This window comes from Nuphar pumila, chromosome 6, assembly GCF_984573655.1.
Source record: "Nuphar pumila chromosome 6, dmNupPumi1.hap1.1, whole genome shotgun sequence".
In the NCBI taxonomy this organism is placed as follows: domain Eukaryota; kingdom Viridiplantae; phylum Streptophyta; class Magnoliopsida; order Nymphaeales; family Nymphaeaceae; genus Nuphar; species Nuphar pumila.
In genome coordinates this window covers 83,116,542-83,137,999 of record NC_143254.1, presented here as the reverse complement: position 1 = coordinate 83,137,999, position 21,458 = coordinate 83,116,542, and the positions used below count along the sequence as shown (strand labels likewise).

The 21,458-nt window shown below is 38.1% G+C and overlaps 1 protein-coding gene across 1 annotated transcript; it reads left to right on the top strand.

Annotated features, from left to right (window-relative positions):
• Positions 1-4,393: 4,393 nt before the first annotated feature.
• LOC149834981 (protein DWD HYPERSENSITIVE TO UV-B 1-like) lies at positions 4,394-20,798 on the top strand (the record flags this gene model as incomplete). The annotated part of the gene is made up of 7 exons (XM_090009497.1): positions 4,394-4,677; positions 16,795-18,337; positions 18,539-18,985; positions 19,072-19,266; positions 19,652-19,708; positions 20,445-20,507; positions 20,586-20,798. Coding segments are annotated over 7 exons (2,673 nt in total), but the record flags the coding sequence as incomplete, so codon positions are not given.
• Positions 20,799-21,458: the final 660 nt, after the last annotated feature.

The window sequence follows — 21,458 nt, the reverse complement described above, 5'->3', positions numbered from 1 at the left end:
TATTGTTGTGTGTTCTTCTAAGCCCTTAAGTGGCTATTGTGCTTTTGCCCTCTTTGTGAGATTTGTATTGACCTTTTGTTTGAGGTGTGTGGAGAGCTCTTGGTTTCGTTACAGGTATTCTGCTTCTGTAGAGGATAGGTACACTTTTTATTATTTTTTGCACTTCCACGATATTAAGGATTCACCTAAAAAAACACAAAAAATTATGGTTGGGCGACAGTTATTGACATCCCCTCCCCAATTAGAATATGAATAAACAATTATTTTCAATAGAAAGGAAAATGATAAAAATAATCCATGAGCAATAGTATTCTTAATATCTAATAATCCTCATTATAATACTCAGATGTACTGTAATATGAAAATGTTGGAATTGACTAACAGAATGTATGACATGTGCAATGCTAGGTCTAGTAATAGAAAGGTATGTTAATGCTCCAATCATTTGTCTATATGAAATTGAATCCTTTAAAGGTTATTAATCACCTTTCTTCATTTTCACATTTATGACTTTCGGAGTATAAACTCTCTTTCTATCAGAGATTCCTGGTAGAGTAATTATCTTTGTTGTATATTTAGTTTGTGATAATAAATAGCTACGAGGTGAGTATGTTACTTCAATACCAAGAAAGTAACAGAGAAAGCCAATGTCAGTCATATCAAAGTTAGCCTTAAGGATATTCTTAATGTAACCAATTCCATGCTTGAGGATATTCTTAATGCAACCAATTCCATGCTTGTCAACCCTTGTGATGATCATATAATCAACATAGAGTAATAAAATCACCATACCTGCATAAGAGGATTTAACAAACAAAGTTGTGTCACTATTACATGATTTAAAACCCAATTGAACCATCACACTACTAAACAGATCATACCATGCCTTAAGGGCTTGATTTAGGTTATACAGGGTCTTGCGCAAGCTAAGGACCTTTTCATGTGCCAACTCTAATCTTAGGGGAGGTTCCATATAAACTTCTTCATTAAGGTTTCCATTTAGAAAAGCATTTTTCACACCCATTTGATTAATAGGCCATTTCCTAATAGGTGCTATAGCTATAAGTGTTCTAATAGTAGTCATTTCGACAACCGAGGCAAAAGTCTCAGTTTATTCTATATTCTTGACTATATCTTTTAGTTACAACTTTGTATCTTTATAATGATTCATCACATTTTGTCATAATTTTATAAACCTATCTACATTTTATGGTTTTTTTTCTTATAGGAAATGATTGATTTTTTCAAGTTTTTGTCTTTTCTAGAGCTTCTGATTTATTGTTCAGGACTTCAATCCATTTTTTATGGCTTTTAGCTTCATTATAAGAGGATGATTCTACATATGAGTGAATAGCCATAAGACATACTCTATACTTGAGTTCAAAAGATTCATAAGACACAATTGTACTAGGTGTTTTGGATATTCTTGTAGATCTTCTGATGCTAGGTTGATCTATGTCTTGATTTTGAGAATATTTTTTTAAGGCACATGGAAGATGATCATTGATACGACGAGTATGCATTTGTATGTTATTGTGAGATTCATCTATATTATCATGAATATCATTGTGGTTTTCATGTGCATCATGAGAGTCATCATTGTCACTCTCATGCACATCACAAATATCAACATCATCATTTTCATGAGTATCACTATCAAGTTCATCATTAACATTAGCATCATGTTTATTAACTAGATAAAAAAGAAAAGAATACTCACAGTCTTTCTTAGACTCAACCTTATCAAATCCATTTTTCTTTTCAAGAAAATGGATTGTGAGTAAAGCACATCATCAACATAGGTCTCAGAGTCTCTTGGTGTTCACACTCTTGAGCTCTATTGATCATGCTTTTCATAGTCAACAACGACTTTGGTCATATCATCTCCTTGTAGTGCCACTAATTTTTCGCTTTCGGTGCCATCTACCAATCCCCACAGCCCTTTACTCCAAATATGGTGCTTTACAATAGAAGCCCATATCACATGGTATTGTTGAGCTTTACAGGAATGGTGGTGATTATCTCATGGTTCTCCTCTATAATGGTGAACAAGATGAGAGAGAAAAGAGATGAACAACACGACTCTATTGAACACCACAAACTCCCGGTCACACGATCCAGAAGTTCACGTCCACACGAGCACTTTATCCACAAGAGTCAAGAGTCCAAGGTTCTTATACCATGTAACAAAATGAGAAAGGGCCCACACCTCACACCTATGTCAAAGGGATTCGGCCAGACAGGTGTTGCACTCGCATCAATGCGATGTGGGTGCGCGTGTGGGTGCGGCACCCGATGCGGTCAACCCGACCCTAGGTGCGGTCAACGCACCCAGGGTCATTTTGGTCTATTTTTTGGATTTTTTAAAAAAAAAAAATTCTGCCCGATGAAATGGGCTGTAGAATTAAAAAAAAAATCCGCTCTGCTTCCAAAGATTTAGCTAGAAATCACTCAGAACAAGCTAAATACAACGAGAATGCGAGCAGAAAACCCTAGATCACTCTGCTTCCAAAGATCCCAACGGGAACGATGAGCAAGAAGACGAGAAACGGCGAGAGAGAAGAGGAACACGAAGGCCTTATCATCATCGTCCTTGTCGAATATGCTGAAGGCCTCCTTGAACTCGGCGATCTGTTCCTTTGTTAGCTGCTCCGCCATCTTCCCCTTTGACGCAGCACATCACGCGAGATTCGAGAATGATCGCAGAGCTCCCCCTTTTATACCAATCTCTGGCCCTTCTCTGCTCTCTTGGGCGCCAAAAAAATCGAAAACGCGACGCCAGGAATTTTGAAATGTACATGTGTCGAGATCTCTGGTGCCCGTCGTCAGAATCTGACGGTATTGCAGCCAGCTGGCTTCACACGTGTGATAGTTCACGTACGACTTCATGCTCGCACCTCGAAGCTCGAGTTAAAAAAATTTGCTGTGAGTGTTTGACTTGAAAATATCGTGATTTCTAATGTGGCGTTTTCAAAGTTTATAATTGATATTTTCAAAATATCAGTGATGCTTGAAGTGTGGTGACTTCATCCACTATTTTGTGCTATTTGATGCCTTTTATTTTTTATGTTTTATTATACCATTTCTTTATGTTTTATGTGTTTTTCTATTTCTTAAAACTTTATATATTCTCTAGTTTAACAAATTTTGTTGGCATATTTTTCGCTCTTCGAGAAATTCCTGATTAGTGAGAACTGAGAATGAGATTTTTTACTCAAAATTGAACTATTTCTTGTTTCAATGAGGTTTTCGTTTTGCATATTCTATTCCATAACGACGAATGATGCAATATTTGGAAAACAGAGAGGAAAAAAAACATGAGACGTATAACATATCGTGTTAATTTTAATGATTACAATAGAATTTCTGGAAAAAAAATTCTTGGGGGGGCGCTGCCCCCCTGGACCCCCGCCCGCTGACCGTGCAGCGGGGCCCGCACCGGGGGAACCCCCGGACCCCCCTTCTCTCTCTCTCTCTCTCTCTCTCTATATATATATATATATATATATATATATATATATATATTGCCGCACCCCCGCGCCCGCACCCATGTGACATAGCCTCACACAATAGGCAAGAACACAACCCACAATGGGTGCAAACACGTGCAACTAAGGGCTAAAGAGAGAGAGCACACACACTTAAAATAAATAATTTATTAAAGAATAAAATGCACATAAAATGCATAACATGTAAGGGACAAGCAGTCTCCTATTTATACACAATACAAGAAGGACAAAGATGCCAAAAAGAGCCATTGGGGAACTCCCAATGATGCTAATGGTCCAATGACCATTTTACCCCTATAGAAAATAAAAATACATTGATCCTAAATACATTCTAAAATAAAAAGAAATAAAATAAATATATATTTATATATACAAACATATTAAATATATGTATTTACATGTATATATCCAATACACATGTCTTAACAGCTTCAGGATAATAATTCTTCTTTTCTAGGTTATCTGTGCCGGAAGTAAGATGGGAATGATAATGCTGTTTGTAGATGCCTAAGCCATTTGTGTATCTTATGTATTTTAAATGTGTATCAAAGATCTTGACCAAATAACTTACTTTTTTAATGTAGGATCAGTAGTAATTTCCAGTTGTTTGTTAGGTTTGTAATTTATAGGGTGCTTCTCCTGAATGAAATCACCAAATTACTGGTTTGGATATCTTCCATCAATTCAGAGGTGCTAATTTCAATAGCCACAAGCTATGTCTGCTTTGTGGTTACTAATTTGTCATCCGTCATTAACAAGGAGTTGAGATGTTCTTTTCACAACTAGTTGTGTGTATTTTTTATACAATTGTATATTCACATTAAACGTGTATTCTGGTGCCTTTTGTTTTTTCTTTTTCATGTTTAATCTTTTCCTTATGATTTGTATTGACATTTACCTTGGTTTTTCAGGCCAGAGTCCTAAGATCCCTCAAGAAGGTGTGTTGCTTTGAGGTACTCTTGGACCAGATAAGGGAATCTGATATTCCCACTCTCATTGATGTGTTTTCTGTAATTGGCTTATCTGAGATTGAGGCAGTTGATTTCCTACACAAGACACCATGTGCAGTTTTCAACTGTAGGTTTATTTTATCTCTGGTTCGTTTGGTCGGTCAAAAGGTTCGGATAGTTGATCTGGCAGATGCTTCATGTGGTAAAGATTTTATAAGGTAAGTAGCAGTAATTACTCTGTTGAACTGTGTGACATTATATATTCCACAGTGTCTTTGTCCAAAATCTTATTTGAAATGGACCAAATTGAACATCAGCTTGGCTTTTCTAACTGTGGTTTTCTTAAGTTTTTTTTTCGGATAATCCAAGGGAAAAACTCTTCCCATCACCAACCACACATTGGCTGGCCTCTGGTTGGTAAAACCCTGGAGGTTCCCCTGGGGAGTACACTCAGCTTTGACCTTGCAGCAAAGGACACCAACGTGAGTTTTGAACTTGTGATGTCCCATCAAATTGGTGACATTCACAAGTTGCCCCTACCAGATGAGCGGAGCCCTTGTGGGCATGGTTTTCTTAAGTTGTTTGCATAATTTATCCTCTTTTTGAGGTACAATTTCACATTAATGGTAAATATTAAGCACCTGGAGTGTTGCATTATATTTTCACGTGCATGTGCTCGTGTCCACACATATGCACATTCATTGTGAATTGGGGCTGCCTTTCTTGACATCGTGTTCAGCAATGCATAGTACTAGGGAAACTTTATTCCATGTACACAGCCCATACTTATTTACCTTGTTAAGCAATGTACTAATTAATTAGACTACCCTATCAGATTGCACTGCTGAATGATCATTTTTCTCTAAGATCTTTCTGGTGCAGATCAACTTCTTCAAATTCTCCATAGAAGCTTCTTGCAGTATTATTATGATACTGATATTGGTGACTTTAGTATGAACAATGTTCTGTTGTGTGATATAATCTGTACTTTTTTTAAAAATTAATCCACCACTATTTAGCTTGGAGACATATACACTTGCCTTAATCAGCTTGTGGGGCAATCACTGCAGAAATCTGAGATGATTTGGACAACAAATTCCTTTCACTTGCTTGCAAAATTAGGTTATGTTTCACAGGGTAGCCCTTGTTTCTGCAACACACACACACACACAAAGAGAGTCCTATGCAAATGTTGCACCACCAAGTGCCCCTGAGCTGATGGTGCATGTCTATCTTCAAGCAACAATTCAGAGGAATTGAGATGAAATAAAGTAATTTTTCTCACTTGTGAATAAAAAAAATCACATTACTATTAGCCCTTTTTGTGCAAGAAATTGAATCGCAAAAGTACCCTCTCAGGGCTGGTGTACTTGCTATTATTGATCACAAAGAATTGGTATATAATGTAACGCCCCAAAAATCCCGAACTTGTAACTTTTAGGAAAATTTTGAAAGCCTTGTAATAATTCATTTATCAGAGTTTTAAATAGTAATTCAGCAAAAAATGATATTTTTGAAACAAGTCAACAGACCTTGGGCGCATTACTTGTGAAATCTTTTTCTTCACACAACGGATTTGAAACTATGTTCATTCAAAACCAAAATAGATTAAAAAGAAATGCAGTTTTGATAATTTAGAGTTTATACAAAGAGGAATTTTCAAGAAAACTCTTATGCAAAATTATAGAAATATCCTCAGAAGCAAAACGTAAGGGAAAAAGTCTCATCTTGATCTCATCACGTCATCGTGCCATCACATGCCGTACTGACCTAATCATCACCTGTACCCATAAGATGGGTCAGTTTTATGAAAAATTGGTAGGTGCGCACAAGTAAAACAGTAAAGATCAAATCTAGCATAAACATTTAATTCATACATGATAAGCAATTCAACAGGTAATGTGAACAAATGTGACATGTATTAAATTTATACATGATACGTAATTTAACAAGTAATGTGAGCAAATCTAACATATGCATCAAATTCGTACATAATACACAATTCAGTAATTATTATGAGCAAGATATCTTTGTTTCGATATTCGCTGGCCTGCGGGTATGCACATGCATAAATCGTAGAAACAACTGAGACTAATGAGGGAGTTTAATATGCCATATATTTTTTATACTCCGGGTAGTTAGCTAAGTTCGCTCCTAAGGGGAAGTCGCCAGTGACCGAGAGAGAATTTTTCAAAAGCATACGTAGCAAGGGATACATCCAACTTCTGCAAAAGTCTATGGGATCTACCACTTAGAATAATTTTCGGCAGTCCCGTCCCCTAACTCCGATGACTAGAGACACTAAGTCATTTGCCCAAGGGGTGGTTGTTAACAACCTGTCAATCGAAGTTTTTGTACCATCCATCATCTCCCTTGACAAAAAACAATGGGGTGAATGGGTGTGTCAGGTTTTATTCAACTGAAGACCCATTCTGCATGCTCTGGTTTTTCAAACCCGCTCGAGCATCTTGCCTCTGAAGGCGAATCGTGACCATTTATGTGATTTTCATTTCATCATTGTGCCTTTGTACGTTGCAAGGTTATCATAAACCTCTCATCCAATCATCGTAGTGCTAACATGTCGTGCCTGTCTAAAAGTACGACTACGATGAGAGGGGTATAGGTTTCTCAGAAAGAAATCTCAGCTTTAATGTGTTGTAAAAGAAACGATGTAATCATTTTAGTTTACATTTGCCATGCTCTGCTCCTTTAAACCAACACGAGCATCTCACCTGTGAAGGTGAAACATTACTATGTAAATGATTTTCACAAAGTGTCATTCACTTGCTTTGAGGTTGCACGAACCTCATCCAATCATCGTAAAACATGTCGTGCCTGTCTAAAAGTACAGCTACAATGAGAAGGGTATTGGTGTCTCAAAAGAAACCTCAACTCAATGTTTTGTAAAAGAAACGATGCAACAAATATTTAGTTTGACCTAACACTTGTATATTCTTGTGCAATTTGCACGATATGAGATCGCCACAGATCTCTCATCTAGTTATCGTAGTATCAGCATGTTGCGCATGTCTTGCGATACTGTGTGATGAACCCGCCCAAACACCTGCTCATGCCCCCAACCGGGGTTATCCGAGTCATTTTAAAAGCTTAAGCTGAAGTTGTAAAATATTTCTCCCAAATGCGTCGACTTGGGAAAGCTTAGTTGCAATTTCGTCACTTAAAAGCGAGCAGACTCTCCTTTGCAAAAATACGTATTTAGAAAACTGGATTCTCGCAAGGAATTTCTTTTCTTTAAAATTCTAACGCTCATATGCAAACCCGTGTCTTTCAAAAACGAGCAAGTAAGAAACAGGTAGGATAGGATACGCTCTTGCGTGTCCTACAGGGTTGCATTTATGTAAATACATATACTACAATGTAACCCCAACTCTATTTAGAAAATCTCAATGTCCTGTACCTTTGGCCGGGGATATCCGAGTCATTATCGAATATCAAAACGAACGACCGTACGTAACTCTTAGGGTTATGCTAGGTTGAGGGAAAGACTTGGTTGCGAATGTGCAATCGCCAAAAGTTTGATTTTTGTCTTTTGAAACAACGAATATTTCAAATATTTAAATCTTGCATGAAAATCTTTTTTTAAAAGACTAGGCAAGGATGCGCAAATCTGCGTTTTTAAGTGTAAGCGTAAGCTTGTGCACATTCTAGCACTGCAGCAAAGTAATTAACATAAAGCGAGACTCGATGTGTGAAACCACACAATGAGCTAAATAAACTGCATAAGCAATGCACGATGTACGAAATTGTACATCGGCCAAATAAATTTCGTAAGCAATAGCCTGTGCACGTAATAGCACGGTGGCAAAGTAAATGACAGAAAATAGTAAATGGAAAAACAATAGCCTGTGCAATAAAGTGCAACGACAAAGTAAATGACAGAAAGCAGTAAATGCAAAAACAGTAGTCTGTGCACTAAAGTGCGACGGCAAAGTAAATACAGAAGCAGTAAATGTGAAAGCAAAAGCTTGTGCATTAAAGCACGACGGCAAAGTAAAGACAGAAAGCGGTAAATGACAGAAAGAAAAGGACAAGGATCACGAAACCGCATCCTTGAGTTAAATATATATATATATATATATATATATATATATATATATTTGTCCTTTTTTAATTTTAGTATTAATTGTTTAATTTAGTTCGTCCATTGTCCTTTTGCGCAACTTTCCCCTACTTTGGGGAGTTTCGGGGTTGCGGATGCCTCCGAGCATAGGTGACAAAAGGCTCGGGCCCCGGGGCACGAGCTGGATCCGTTGCGCAAGCTGCGAAAAGAAAAAAGGTGAGAACTTAACCTGCTAAACTCAAATACTTGGAACCAAAATGGGGTCAAGACCTCGAAGAGGGCAGGGTTGCGTCCCTGCCCGCCGATCAACAGAAGAAGAGAGGAAGGGGCAGGGGCGCTTCCCCTGCCCGCCGATCAATAGGGAAAGAAGGGAAGGGGCAGGGGCACAAACCCTACCCGCTGTCCAGTCCGAAAAAGAAGCAGGGGCAGGGGGCATGCCCTTGCCCGCCGGCCTGACTGAACAGGGAAAGGGGGCAGGGGCACAACCCCCGTCCTGTTTGCCTGACAGAAGGGAGCAGGGAGGGGCCGAGCCCCTCCACTGCGAAACCAACCTAGAGCGAGAGAGGGGGAGGACAGAGGCGCCCTCCCCTCTGCAATAATCAGAGGGAGAAAAGAAGAAAAGAAAAAGGAGAAAAAGAAAAAAGAAGATGAAGAAAACAACGAGGGGGGAAAACAACACTCCCCCTCCCTGATTCAGCGTGCAAGGGGAGGGGCGCAACCCCTTCCCATCTGTGAGGAAACAGCTTTGAATATATTAGGTTCAATAATGAACCAATACACATGCACATAAAGTGCGAATATACCCACTAAAAGAGAAAACACAAGCACATAATGTGCTAACACATAAACCCACAAAGGAGCAAAAATGCCTATAAGGCATAAGTTGATATTATTGAAGAGAGGAAGGGTGTAACACCCATTACATGGAGCAAAAGCTCCTCCAAAGGAGTGAATAAATTACAAGGGGGAGACCCCTATTTATAACAAGAGAGGAGCCACATAGGGGGCTCCCAAAGGAGTCGTTGGGAGCCCCCAACGACTCTTTGGGGAGCCTCCCTAGGTGGCGCAAACCACAAAAATAAAAAAAAACAAAAACAAAAATAAAATTACAAACATATTCCAAATGGAATATGCGTAAAAAGGGGAAATGACTAAACTACCCCTATGCCTAATAATAGAGAAATATATATTTTATATATATAATTAGGAAGATACATATGCATATATACCATATATGTATATGTATCATCCTTTATATATATAAAATATATATAAGATTACAAAGATTGAATGATACATTTTAACACCCCCCCTCAAACTTTGTGTGGGGGAACGAAAAGATTGAAGAATGCAAGAGGAAGAATCTCAAGGCTTCAAGAGCCTTCAGTCCAAAAGCCATTGAAATTTGCAAATGTCTTCCTCCAAAGTCTTTAACGATGAGCACCTTTCATGATCTATCCAAGGTACTTCTTTTCCTCTCATCTTCAAGATCCTGTGGAACAAATCAAGAAGAGGTCCAAGTAAAAGATATTTTTGCACTTTAATCAAGTGAAATATTCCAAATAAGATGAATTAACCAAAAAAACATATAATATAATTCATCCAAAAGTAATGGTGCAAAAAGATATTCTATGCATAATTCATCACAGGATTTGATGGAACAAGATAATTATTTATGTATGCAAAATGATTTTAGAAAACCAATTTTTCATAATCATATACCATGTTGAAGAGGGAGCGGAAATGAATTACAAGAATGCATAATGCATTCATAAAGTCCAACATTGGACAAACATAACCTCATAACTAGGGATGGCAGTGGACCGGGGGAAAGCGGGGCCCCGCCCCGCCTCGCCCCGTTTGGACCGGGGATGAAGGGTATGAAACGGGGATGGAGGCGGGGGTGGAGGATAAAATCCATCCCCGCCGTGGAGGCGGGGCGGGGGTGGACGTGCACTTTTCCCCGCCCCGCCCCGTCCCCGCCACGATCCTCGCCTAATCCCTGCCTAATCCCCGCCCCAACCTCGCCCCGACCACTTTTCCCCGCAATATCCCCGCCCCGCCCCGCCTCATCCCTGTTTGGACCGGGGATGAAGGGTATGAAACGGGGATGGAGGCGGGGGTGGAGGATAAAATCCATCCCCGCCGCGGAGGCGGGGTGGGGCGGGGATGGAGGATAAAATTTTGAGGCAGGGCGGGGGTGGAAACCTTGTCCCCCGCCCCGCCCCACTGCCATCCCTACTCATAACGAGGAATAACATAATGGTCCACAAGGAACACCACAAGAAGCCTACGAAGAGGCATAAGTTACACATAATTTATTGAATGAGGGCCAAAAGGCCATAATGAGCATATGCATACAATATCATGAAATGAATCAACACCTAAAAGAGTCATTAATGATCATGCTCCAATCATACTTTAGTCAAGTAATATTACATGAGCCGATAAGATAGAAAGACAAGTGTTATTGATTTTAGCAAGTCCTTTGAAAACGATTTCAAGAGGGAAATGCTCAAGAGCATAAAAAAAAGAGTGTATAAAACACAAGAGTTCAAAAGGTTTTAAGTCCACTTAAGAGGCAAAATAATGAGAGTTATTTGAGTAGAGAACCTTTCACATTTAGGAACATCTCACTCAAATGATTGTAATTACAAAAACTCATTTTGCATATCAAATATAAAAGGTGACCAAAAAATCAATTTGATTTTAAAATGTGCATATTAGTGATATGATTCACTTGTATCTTTAAAAGACAAAATATGAATGAAATTTCACAAATTTCAACAATAATTCATCCATTACAAGCAACTACATCATTAGTCCTCCAAAACCCCCATTAAAGGCTAAGAACACACACAAAGGTGTGAAAAAGAACCTCTTGTCTACATGTAATAATACTTGAAATGAGTGCATCAACGATAAGACCAAGAGAATACACGCCAACATGGACCAAAAGCATCTCTTGTCTACGTAAAAATACACTCAAGACCGAGTATGTTCAGCTACTAGAACAAGAGTATCAAGTCAACCATGGGCTAAAACACAATACATCTCTTGTCTACATAAAATGACACTTGAAATGAGTGAAAGAAGCCAACCATGGGCATACATCTCAGCGACTAGAATAAGGACACAAATGCCAACATGGACTAAAGATCACACACCATGGTGTGAATCAACGTGCCTTGTCTATATATAATAACACTCAAGACAAGTGTGTTCAGCTACTAGACCAAGAGAACAAAGCCAACAAAGGGCTACCAACATACGATGGTGTAATAATATGTCTTGTCTACATATGATGACACTTAGATAAGAGGTATAAGAGGAGAAGACTTTTGAGGCAATAAAACTTGTAATGACAAACATATAAATAAAACTTTGGACAATATTTTGAAAATAAATATGTGCACATACGCACAACAAGAACACTTGGAACACTTGTGCACATAAGCACAAAACACTAAATCACAAATGTGCAAATGCACTCATAAGATTAATAAGCAATAAAAGGTTGGGCAATAATCCCCAACACCCTTGAATTAAATATACCTTAAAACATTTAAGGTTCCAAAACACGATATATCCATCACATTTATATATAAATAAGAGCATCCATAAGATCAATGGCAAAAAAAAAATGAGTGACACACTCATAATTAGAGATCATATAACAAATCATTCTAGAGTCCCAAGGTGTCCATAACTCACCTCAACAACCATCTTTAATATGATAATTGGACAATCTAAAATGACATAACACAAGGTGCCCTTAACTCACCTCAACAATCATCTCTAATATAACAATAAGGCCATACAAAAAGGATTGATGCATCGTATAACTTGTGATGGATAAAAATAAATGTCATAAAAAGGCAATGAACACTTAGGGAAATCATTTTCCAAATATGTGATTTTACAAAGAGGGTTGATTCAAAGGTCCAACATAATTAATCACAACAATATGCCTTATAATAATTTTGCATAAATACGAAATTATGTTCAATCATGATCATTATCAAAAGACTTAATAAACACAACATGAAATATTTAAGCAATGTCATGTGTGAGGATGGATTTGGAATAATCCAAGAATCAAATCAAGCAATTATATGCATACCAAGATGTAGAATGACAATAATCTTAAATGAGCAAATTTAAGGCATGTAACAAGATATTGCAGAAGCACTTATAATGATAAAAGAAACAATCTCACAAGTCCAATAAGGGACAAAACAAGCCCTAAGGAAGGCAATATATATCATCTCTTTATTGAAAAGAGAGTACCATGTGAAAATGTCTATGAATAGACAATACACATACAAGCATGAATACTTTATAAAAGAAGTGTACGAAGACACTCTCACAACACTTGAACAAAATACGCAAAAAGCATAATAATAGCAAACATGCAATAATGCATGTATTTTATAAAAGGAGCAAATGCTTGAGACTCTAAAGCTTTCACAATCTCATAAAAAACCAATATTAAAAAGAAGCTTATAACAATCATGAAATCTTCTCAAAGAGTATATACTCATAAGAAGATTCACAAGGATCAAAAGGCCTTTCAAAGAGAGATTCAACAAACAAAATTCTCAAATGAGGGTACATACGAAAGGAAGAGGGAAACTATTAAAGTGGAGAAAATCCCAAAGAGAATATTAGGATTGCGTTATGGCATAAATCTATAAACAAAAATTCATAATATTATATGACTTAATAGATTATAACCAATGGCATGAATATGTTTTAAATAAACACAACATGAAATATTTAAAACATATGTAATAAGTATGCAACATTAATGAAGACCATAAATCTTATAATAAAACATATTCTTGAAATTGAATTGAAGAATGAAAAGAGAATAACCATATTTTATGAGATCATTTTAAAAACTTAATTCAACCGATATTATAAAAATGCCTTCTTAATCAAACATTGCTCGTATGAAAAAGAACTCATTAGGTAGGAAAATAAAACATTATTTTTCAAAGACACATGTTATTATGAAAAAACCTCATATAGGACATTTTAGAGGGTAAACACATACCTTTAATATGAAATAATTATGATGAGAGTATGTGAGCAATGCTACATCTCTCACAAACATTTTACTTCTAACATAACTTTCTTTAAAAAACTTATTTCTCAAGAAAAGACATACGAAAGAGAATAATATAAAAAGTTCAATGGAATTGTTAAGAATCCAAACTCATAATGACATGGAGAACACATATGCAAAAACATATCTAATTCTTTATAATGCTCAATATTTAAAAAAATATAATGCATACCAAATATTTTAAGAAGCAAAAGAGAGAAACACATATGCAAAAACATATCTAATTCTTCATAATGCATAATACTTAAAGAAATATAATGCATACCAAATAATTTTAGGAAGCAAAAGAGAGAAACGAGAACTTCACCATTCTTCTTTAAAATTTCTTGAATAGCACGCTTCCCAATGCAACAAAGAGCAACTCGATCCCAACCTTGCTTTGATACCATGTGAGGAAACGGCTTTGAATATATTAGGTTCAATAATGAACCAATACACATGCACATAAAGTGCGAATATACCCACTAAAGGAGAAAACACAAGCACATGATGTGCTAACACATAAACCCACAAAGGGGCAAAAATGCCTATAAGGCATAAGTTGATATTATTGAAGAGAGGAAGGGTGTAACACCCATTACATGGAGCAAAAGCTCCTCCAAAGGAGTGAATAAATTACAAGGGGGAGACCCCTATTTATAACAAGAGAGGAGCCACATAGGGGGCTCCCAAAGGAGTCGTTGGGAGCCCCCAACGGTCACATTTGTGACCGTTGGGGGCTCCCCAATGACTCTTTGGGGAGCCTCCCTAGGTGGCGCAAACCACAAAAATGAAAAAATAAAAAAAAAACAAAAACAAAAATAAAATTACAAACATATTCCAAATGGAATATGCGTAAAAAGGGGAAATGATTAAACTACCCCTATGCCTAATAATAGAGAAATATATATTTTATATATATAATTAGGAAGATACATATGCATATATACCATATATGTATATGCATCATCCTTTATATATATAATATATATAAGATTACAAAGATTGAATGATACATTTTAACACCATCCTCTAAGAGGAAACAAGGAGCGGGGAGGGGAAAGACACCCCTCCCCCGATCAAAACGCAAGGGGAGGGGTTGCGCCCCTCCCCGTCCTTTGAGAGAGGACACGGAGAGCGGGAGACCGAGAGAGAGAGAGATGGTTAGGGGTTATCTGAGAGGTGGCCGGAAAAAGGGGGAAGGTGTCGCCGACGAGAGACGTTGCACGCCTGCACGGGGTCACAGGTGCGACAAGGGTTCCGGCATCGGTGGCTGGAACACGACGAGCTGGAGAGAGGGCTTGAAGAAAGGGAGGAATGAGCGGGGGAGGCTCGCCTGTGAGACGAGGCTCCAACGATTGAGGGAGCCCGAGAGAGGGTTCGGGGAGAGAGAGGGCGTCGAGCGAGGCTGCCGGTGTCGGGTGGCCGGAACACGAGCGGGAGAGAGGGAGAAGCGTCGTCGGTCCAGGTTTGCCGACGAGGGTGGGGGTGGTCGCTGGTGCGGGGTTGCCGGCAAGCGAGGTGCACAGAGGGGGGAAACAAGCGGGAGGACAAAGAGAGGGTCGGGGTTCCCTTTTGCGTAAAAGGGGAATCCCCACCCTCCCGTGTTTAAATAGAAACACCGGGGGGGGGGGCAATTCGGGTCCGGATCCGACCTGGGTCCAAACTTTTTTTTAACCGGGTTTTACACATAATGCAAGAGGAGACAAAACTGTAAAAAGTCTAATTATTTTAGGAAATAACAAAAGAATGGATAATAGAATAAAAATAGAGCGGTAAAAAAGCTAAAACATGACAATAAGCAAAAAGATAAGTTTTGTATTACTCAAGCAATTGATCATTAGTAACAGCATGCTTAAAAAGTTACCAAAAATGAGAAATATGATGGAGGCATGCAATGTATCAATTCTTGAACCTTTTTCTGTGGAAAGCCAACTCACAATTGTTTACGATGAAGTCCTATACAAATATAGATGAATGAAACATTTACCTGGATAACTTGGTAAATTCTAATTTGTGGTAGTCAGAATCTTTTTTAGTAAGGGAATGGTCTCCTTATTGAGGATTAGCCGATTAGGTATTCTAATGTGCTGATGATTACCCTGTTTGCATTTAGAGAAATGACCAAAACCAAAAAATGTGGGGAGAAAATGTGACAAACTGCTGCCTGTATATGTGCATTCTTTTCAGTTTGTTAGTTGCTGCATTTCATATTCCAGCTCTACTTATGCAAATTTACATGGATATGGTGTAAATAACTATATACTAAAATGGTAAGACCATGGTGTACTAGAACTCGTGCTGTTGGTCAAACTAGTTGCAATTGGATATATGTGAGTGATTAAGCTGTTCACGTGTAAATTTGGAAAAGAAAATCCCTTGGTTTATACTCGTGGATTCCAACACCCACCCTCGTTGCTGGAATAATTTTCTAAGAAGGTCCGAGTTCTACTTAGGTTGTTCAAATTGAAGAACCTTTTGAGGAAATACATGGAGTTGCAGAAACCTAGTTATCGAGCTTAGTATATGGAAACTCTCAGCTTTATTTTTTGAAATCCTGATATACAGAATAGGAACTGAGTTCTTTCTTTCATATTTGGTTTCAAGTTGTAAAAACTTAGATATTGTCAAGATCCAAAGTCTTTGTATTCTTTTACTTCAGAATTTTAAATAATTGCATGTGATTTATAAAATTATTAAGCATTTGTTATCTCAGATTAGACTACCCCCAAACTGGTATCCTGGTAAGTGGTAACTCATATTTGTGCAAGGTGGTGGTTTTCTGCTCTATCTTTTATGTTTCTATGTTTTTTATCTTCCTCTTTTTTTGATTGGGGTTGGGGGTGATGGGGTGATGGATGGGTGGTCATACTGCTGCTGTGAAGAGCTTTCAAAGCAAGCATGCTACTTTAAATTTTTAACGCAAATACCAATGTACACAAAATCAACTTGATGACCATGTTGATATGAAATTTCTAGTTGCCATCATCATGGAGAATTAATTTGAGCATGGTAATTTATTAAGTTCTTACTGTCAGTGAAGTCAGACCATTATTAGTGGTTTTCTTATGAACTTAATACATTCCAAGTTTGTGTGAATTGATGTCTTGTTCTTGTGTTCCTTGGCTCAATGTGCACTGACAGGGATCTCTTCCAGGAGGGTTTATCATGCCAAGTCTTGAACTTAGGTTCCTGGCGTATACGAAAGTTGAACATCACTGGGAATTTCATGCAGCTTCATACACTAAATTTAGACTTTAATGTTTCCCTTAGTTGCTTCCCAAAAGGGTGCTTTAATTCTATGCCCAATCTGTCCCGACTCTCTTTGTGTGAAACCAGAATTACTAATCTTTGGACAACATGTGCTGCTTTGTCAAAGCTCCTCTCCCTAAAGGAGCTTCGTTTCCAGAATTGCTTGTGTTGCAGTGACACCAGACAGTGTCCTGCATCACCTGGTGGAACAGCAATTTCGTTTGCAGGTGATGAAAATAATTCTGTAAAGCTGCAGTCTTATCCATGTATGTGTCCTACATCTAATGGCAGAATGGATTTGATAATTCAAAGGATAGAATCTCCGATCAGAGAAGAGATGTTTTATGATGCATATTCTGATGACGATTCATATGCAAGTCACGGCCCGACTGATAGCACAAGTGAAGAATCATCAGATGAAAGTGAGTCACATTTTCCAGCTCATGATCAGGGAACTGGCAACTGGGAACCTAGCTTAGTAAACTCCCTTTCAAGATTAACTGGATTCAGTATAGAAAATGGTCCAAGTGCAAGCACACGACCTGTTAGTTTTTCCGACAAATCTCCCTTCCTGTCTGTGACAGATGGAGGCTATTCTTCATGGTCTCTGCATGATGAATTCATTTCAGGAAATGGAGATGTTGTTTACACAAGAAACTGTAAAGGAGTTATGCCTGGCATTCATGAAATTGATATGTTTGATGGCATGAACGAGGTGCATTTAAGTGGTTGTGACTGTCTAACAGCACCACTTTCTGAATCCAATGTTGGAAGAGGCAGCACCCTGGTAGTTTATGATCAGTGCCTGGAGATGGTACCCAACTCTGAAAATAATGTGCCAAAGCATAAGCTTGCACTTAAAAAGTATAAATCACACCATCCCTCACCTATTTGTTTTGAACAACATTATAGAGAGTATATGATCACTTCATTGCCTGGTCTGAAAGTTCTAGATAACTTGCGCATCACAGATGCAGAAAGAGAAAAGACTAAGTTGGTATTTTCTCAACATTTTGAATATTTACCCTACAACAGGAGATGCAAAGAAAATGTTTTTAATATTTTGCAGAGGCGTGAAAGAGGAGGAAATGCTTGGGGGGAGACAATATTCAAACTCAACCAACCATATCCTATTAGTAAGAGTTCCATTTCCTTCACAAGGTCAATGTCTGCTGCAAAAGTTGGTTCTGCTATATGGCCAGTGTCACATCCAATGTCCAAGTTCAGAAACAATGAGAGTGAGGACACTAAGAGTTTTCGTCCACGGCAGTTTGAGTACCATCCCTCTGATCCCAGTCTTATGGTTTTTGGGACTTTGGATGGAGAGCTAGTAATTGTCAACCTTGAAAGCGGTAAAATGGTTGGTTATGCTCCATCTATTGGCTCATTGAATAGTGTTCTGGGACTCTGCTGGCTTAAAAGATACCCTTCAAAGGTAGGAAGATTTGCACCATTCATATTATCTTTGTTCTCTTCATTGAGATGATCATTTCATGTTGTCAACTGGCCTTCCTGCATGCTCATGTTCCAAAGATAATGCTATATGAGTGAATGCAATTGGAGTTTATATTTTGTCCTTTTGCCCTTTTAGTAATGTTTATTCTCATCATTCTTCTAATTCTAATTTGTTTGTCAGCTCATTGCTGGTTCTGATAATGGTGTTCTACAATTATATGATATCCATCGGCTGGGTTCAACATTTTCAGACAGAGTTCACCAGACAGATCCTGCTACATGTACGTTTGAAGAATTTGAGCAGTTAACATCTGTGCATGTTAATTCAACAGATGAATATTTTCTTGCTAGTGGTTATACAAGGGATGTGGCACTCTATGATATAGGCAGTGGAAAGCGACTGCAAACATGTAAAGATTTGCATCAGGAACACATAAATGTTGTCAAGTTTGCCCACCACTCTCCTTTCATTTTTTCTACTTCATCTTTTGACCATGAAATAAAGATGTGGGATTTGAGACAAAAGCCCTTGCATCCTTGTTATACGACCTCCAGCAGCAGAGGAAATGTTATGGTTTGCTTCTCTCCTGATGATCGTTATTTACTCTCATCTGCTGTTGACAATGAGGTATTGTTTAATCTACTGAAGCACATGGTATGCTCTGAACGATACGTTTATGCAGCAATGTTCATTATCCTTTATTCATGAAACAGGTTAGGCAACATCTGGCTGTGGATGGAAGCCTACACATGAAGCTTGACATTGCTTCATTGGGGAGTGCACAAAATTATACAAGGTCATACTATATGAATGGTGGGGATTATATTATAAGTGGGAGTTGTAAGGAAAGCGTCATCCGTGTTTGCTGTGCTCAAACAGGCAGAAGGCTACGGGATATTGCTTTGGAGGTGAATTTATTTTGTTACTTTGAGTTTGAATGACTGCTCTATGTAAGGACTAACAGAATTTTCTTGCATAATATTTCCTCGGAACATATTTAGTGTAGGTTCAAATTATCATAGTCCTGACCTGCCATGTGTATTTGGAGTATTCCACGTATGTATTGCTAATAATCAATTAACAACCTGCCATAGATAATCCTTCTCTTAGGGAGCTTTTGCTATCAACATCTATTAAAGTTGGAGTATGATTTTGAAAGATGACAGAGAAACCTTTTTGTTGGTTAGTGTCATTCCTCCCTCCCCTCCCCACTCCTTCCCCCCAAAGTAAATTTAGTGAAGGCATGGACCAAGCAACTACCTTTATGGATCTAACATCCATGTTCTATTACAGGGTGTTGGCTCAAGAAAATCATGTTTTGTGCAGTCTCTTCGTGGTGATCCATTCCGGGTAAACTTCTTATCTCACTGCTGATTGATAAATTCAAGATACTCTTACACTTCCTATGTTTTTACTTGAATTCCTATTCCTGGACATTAGGTCGAGCATTTATGTAGTTTCTTTCTCAACTTTCATGTGTGATAGCTTTGTTCATTCTGCAATGAATAAAAATGTGTTCTTTTTTTTGTACTTTAATTTTTTGGGGAGAATCTTGAGAAAATGTTGTTTATTCTAAATTATTTCCTACTAGTTTGCGAGATAAATTTCCTAATAGTTTTTCCTTCCATTCTGAAAAGTATTTTTTTTTTACTTCTGTCAAATGCCAATTTTGCAGAGGTTCTCCCTGCAAATCCTGGGAAACTCAAAATTCTGTAGTTTCTCTATGGTGCATTGGTGTTGGGGAGTTGGAGCAAAATTACATGGAATGGAATTGATTCCTTCGCTTGTTTATGGCCAGAGCATTGGCAGGGGGGAAATTTAGCTTGTTTCCCATTCTCTCTTGTTTTATAGATTTCTGATTTAGCAGTATGTTTCTATTGACATATGTACTCTTGGGGAATGACTGGGTGCATGCAGAATATCGCCTGTCATGATGGATAGATATTTTCAATGAGAAATGAATCCTCAATTGTCTGGTGAATGGTGGCAGTCTTGTAATACTGTGCTATTTCTGCCAAGGTTCTTCCTTGTGATGTTTTTGTTTTCATGTTGAGCTATGTTTGATGTGAAGTCTTATCAAACGCAGGCTTTCCACATGAGCATTCTTGCAGCTTATGTGCGCCCAAGCTCCAGTTCTGAAATCATACAGGTATCTCTCTGGTGAGAAAGTTTGGTGCTACTTTCAATTCCAATTTACTTATGTCTTTTGCTTGATACCTCTGTATAGGTCAACTTGCTTACATCGGATACTAATGGTGAGGAAAAGGGTCATCATCAACTCCGTTGGTGTTCCAGAGGACTGGGTGGTTGATCTCTTTCTGGTTGCACGTTCTGTATCAGGCATGCACAGCGATGATTTCTTGCATGTTACATCTTCATAGGGACATTGGTGTAAACTATTAGGCTTGTATAGTTTATGCAAAACAAACTTCATGAACTCAAGTGATCGGACTTCATGAACTCATGATCATTGTTGAAAATGCTGACAGTTCATGAACTTGGTTGTAGTTCATGTAGGTATAACTATTGCCGTCGACTTGGATGCTCCAACTTCATGGACTCGTGATCTTCAGTTAGAATGCTGGAGTTCAAGAATTTGGTCGTAGTTTATGCAAGGTAGAATTGTTGCAGGTTCAGCAATTTTGGTCTTATTTTCATTGCACAATGTCTGATGATTTGTGTGCATAGAATTCTGCTTTCCAAAACTTTGTTCCACGCAATGGTGAACTTTCTTACCATGAAACATATTAGCCAAAGACCGTTTCCGGCCTTATGATGCTTGCCATGTCCATATCAATGTTTAATTAATGTATGGTGTTCCAAGTGTAAGAAGAGGAAGCTCACAAACGGAACTTCAAAAAGAAGCTCACAAACGATCTTTCACAATTAACACGATGGTTCATACAACACACTTACAAAAACCGAAATACTCAAAAAAGAGCACACACAAAAGAGTGAAAAATATTTCTCATTAAAGTAGGATAAAGCCCACACAAAAAGTATTTTATACAAAGGGGTTTTACCCCATATTTATAATGCTCACAATAGGGAGCCAAGAGGGAGTCGGTGGACTCCCAACGGCTCTAATGATACAAGTGCT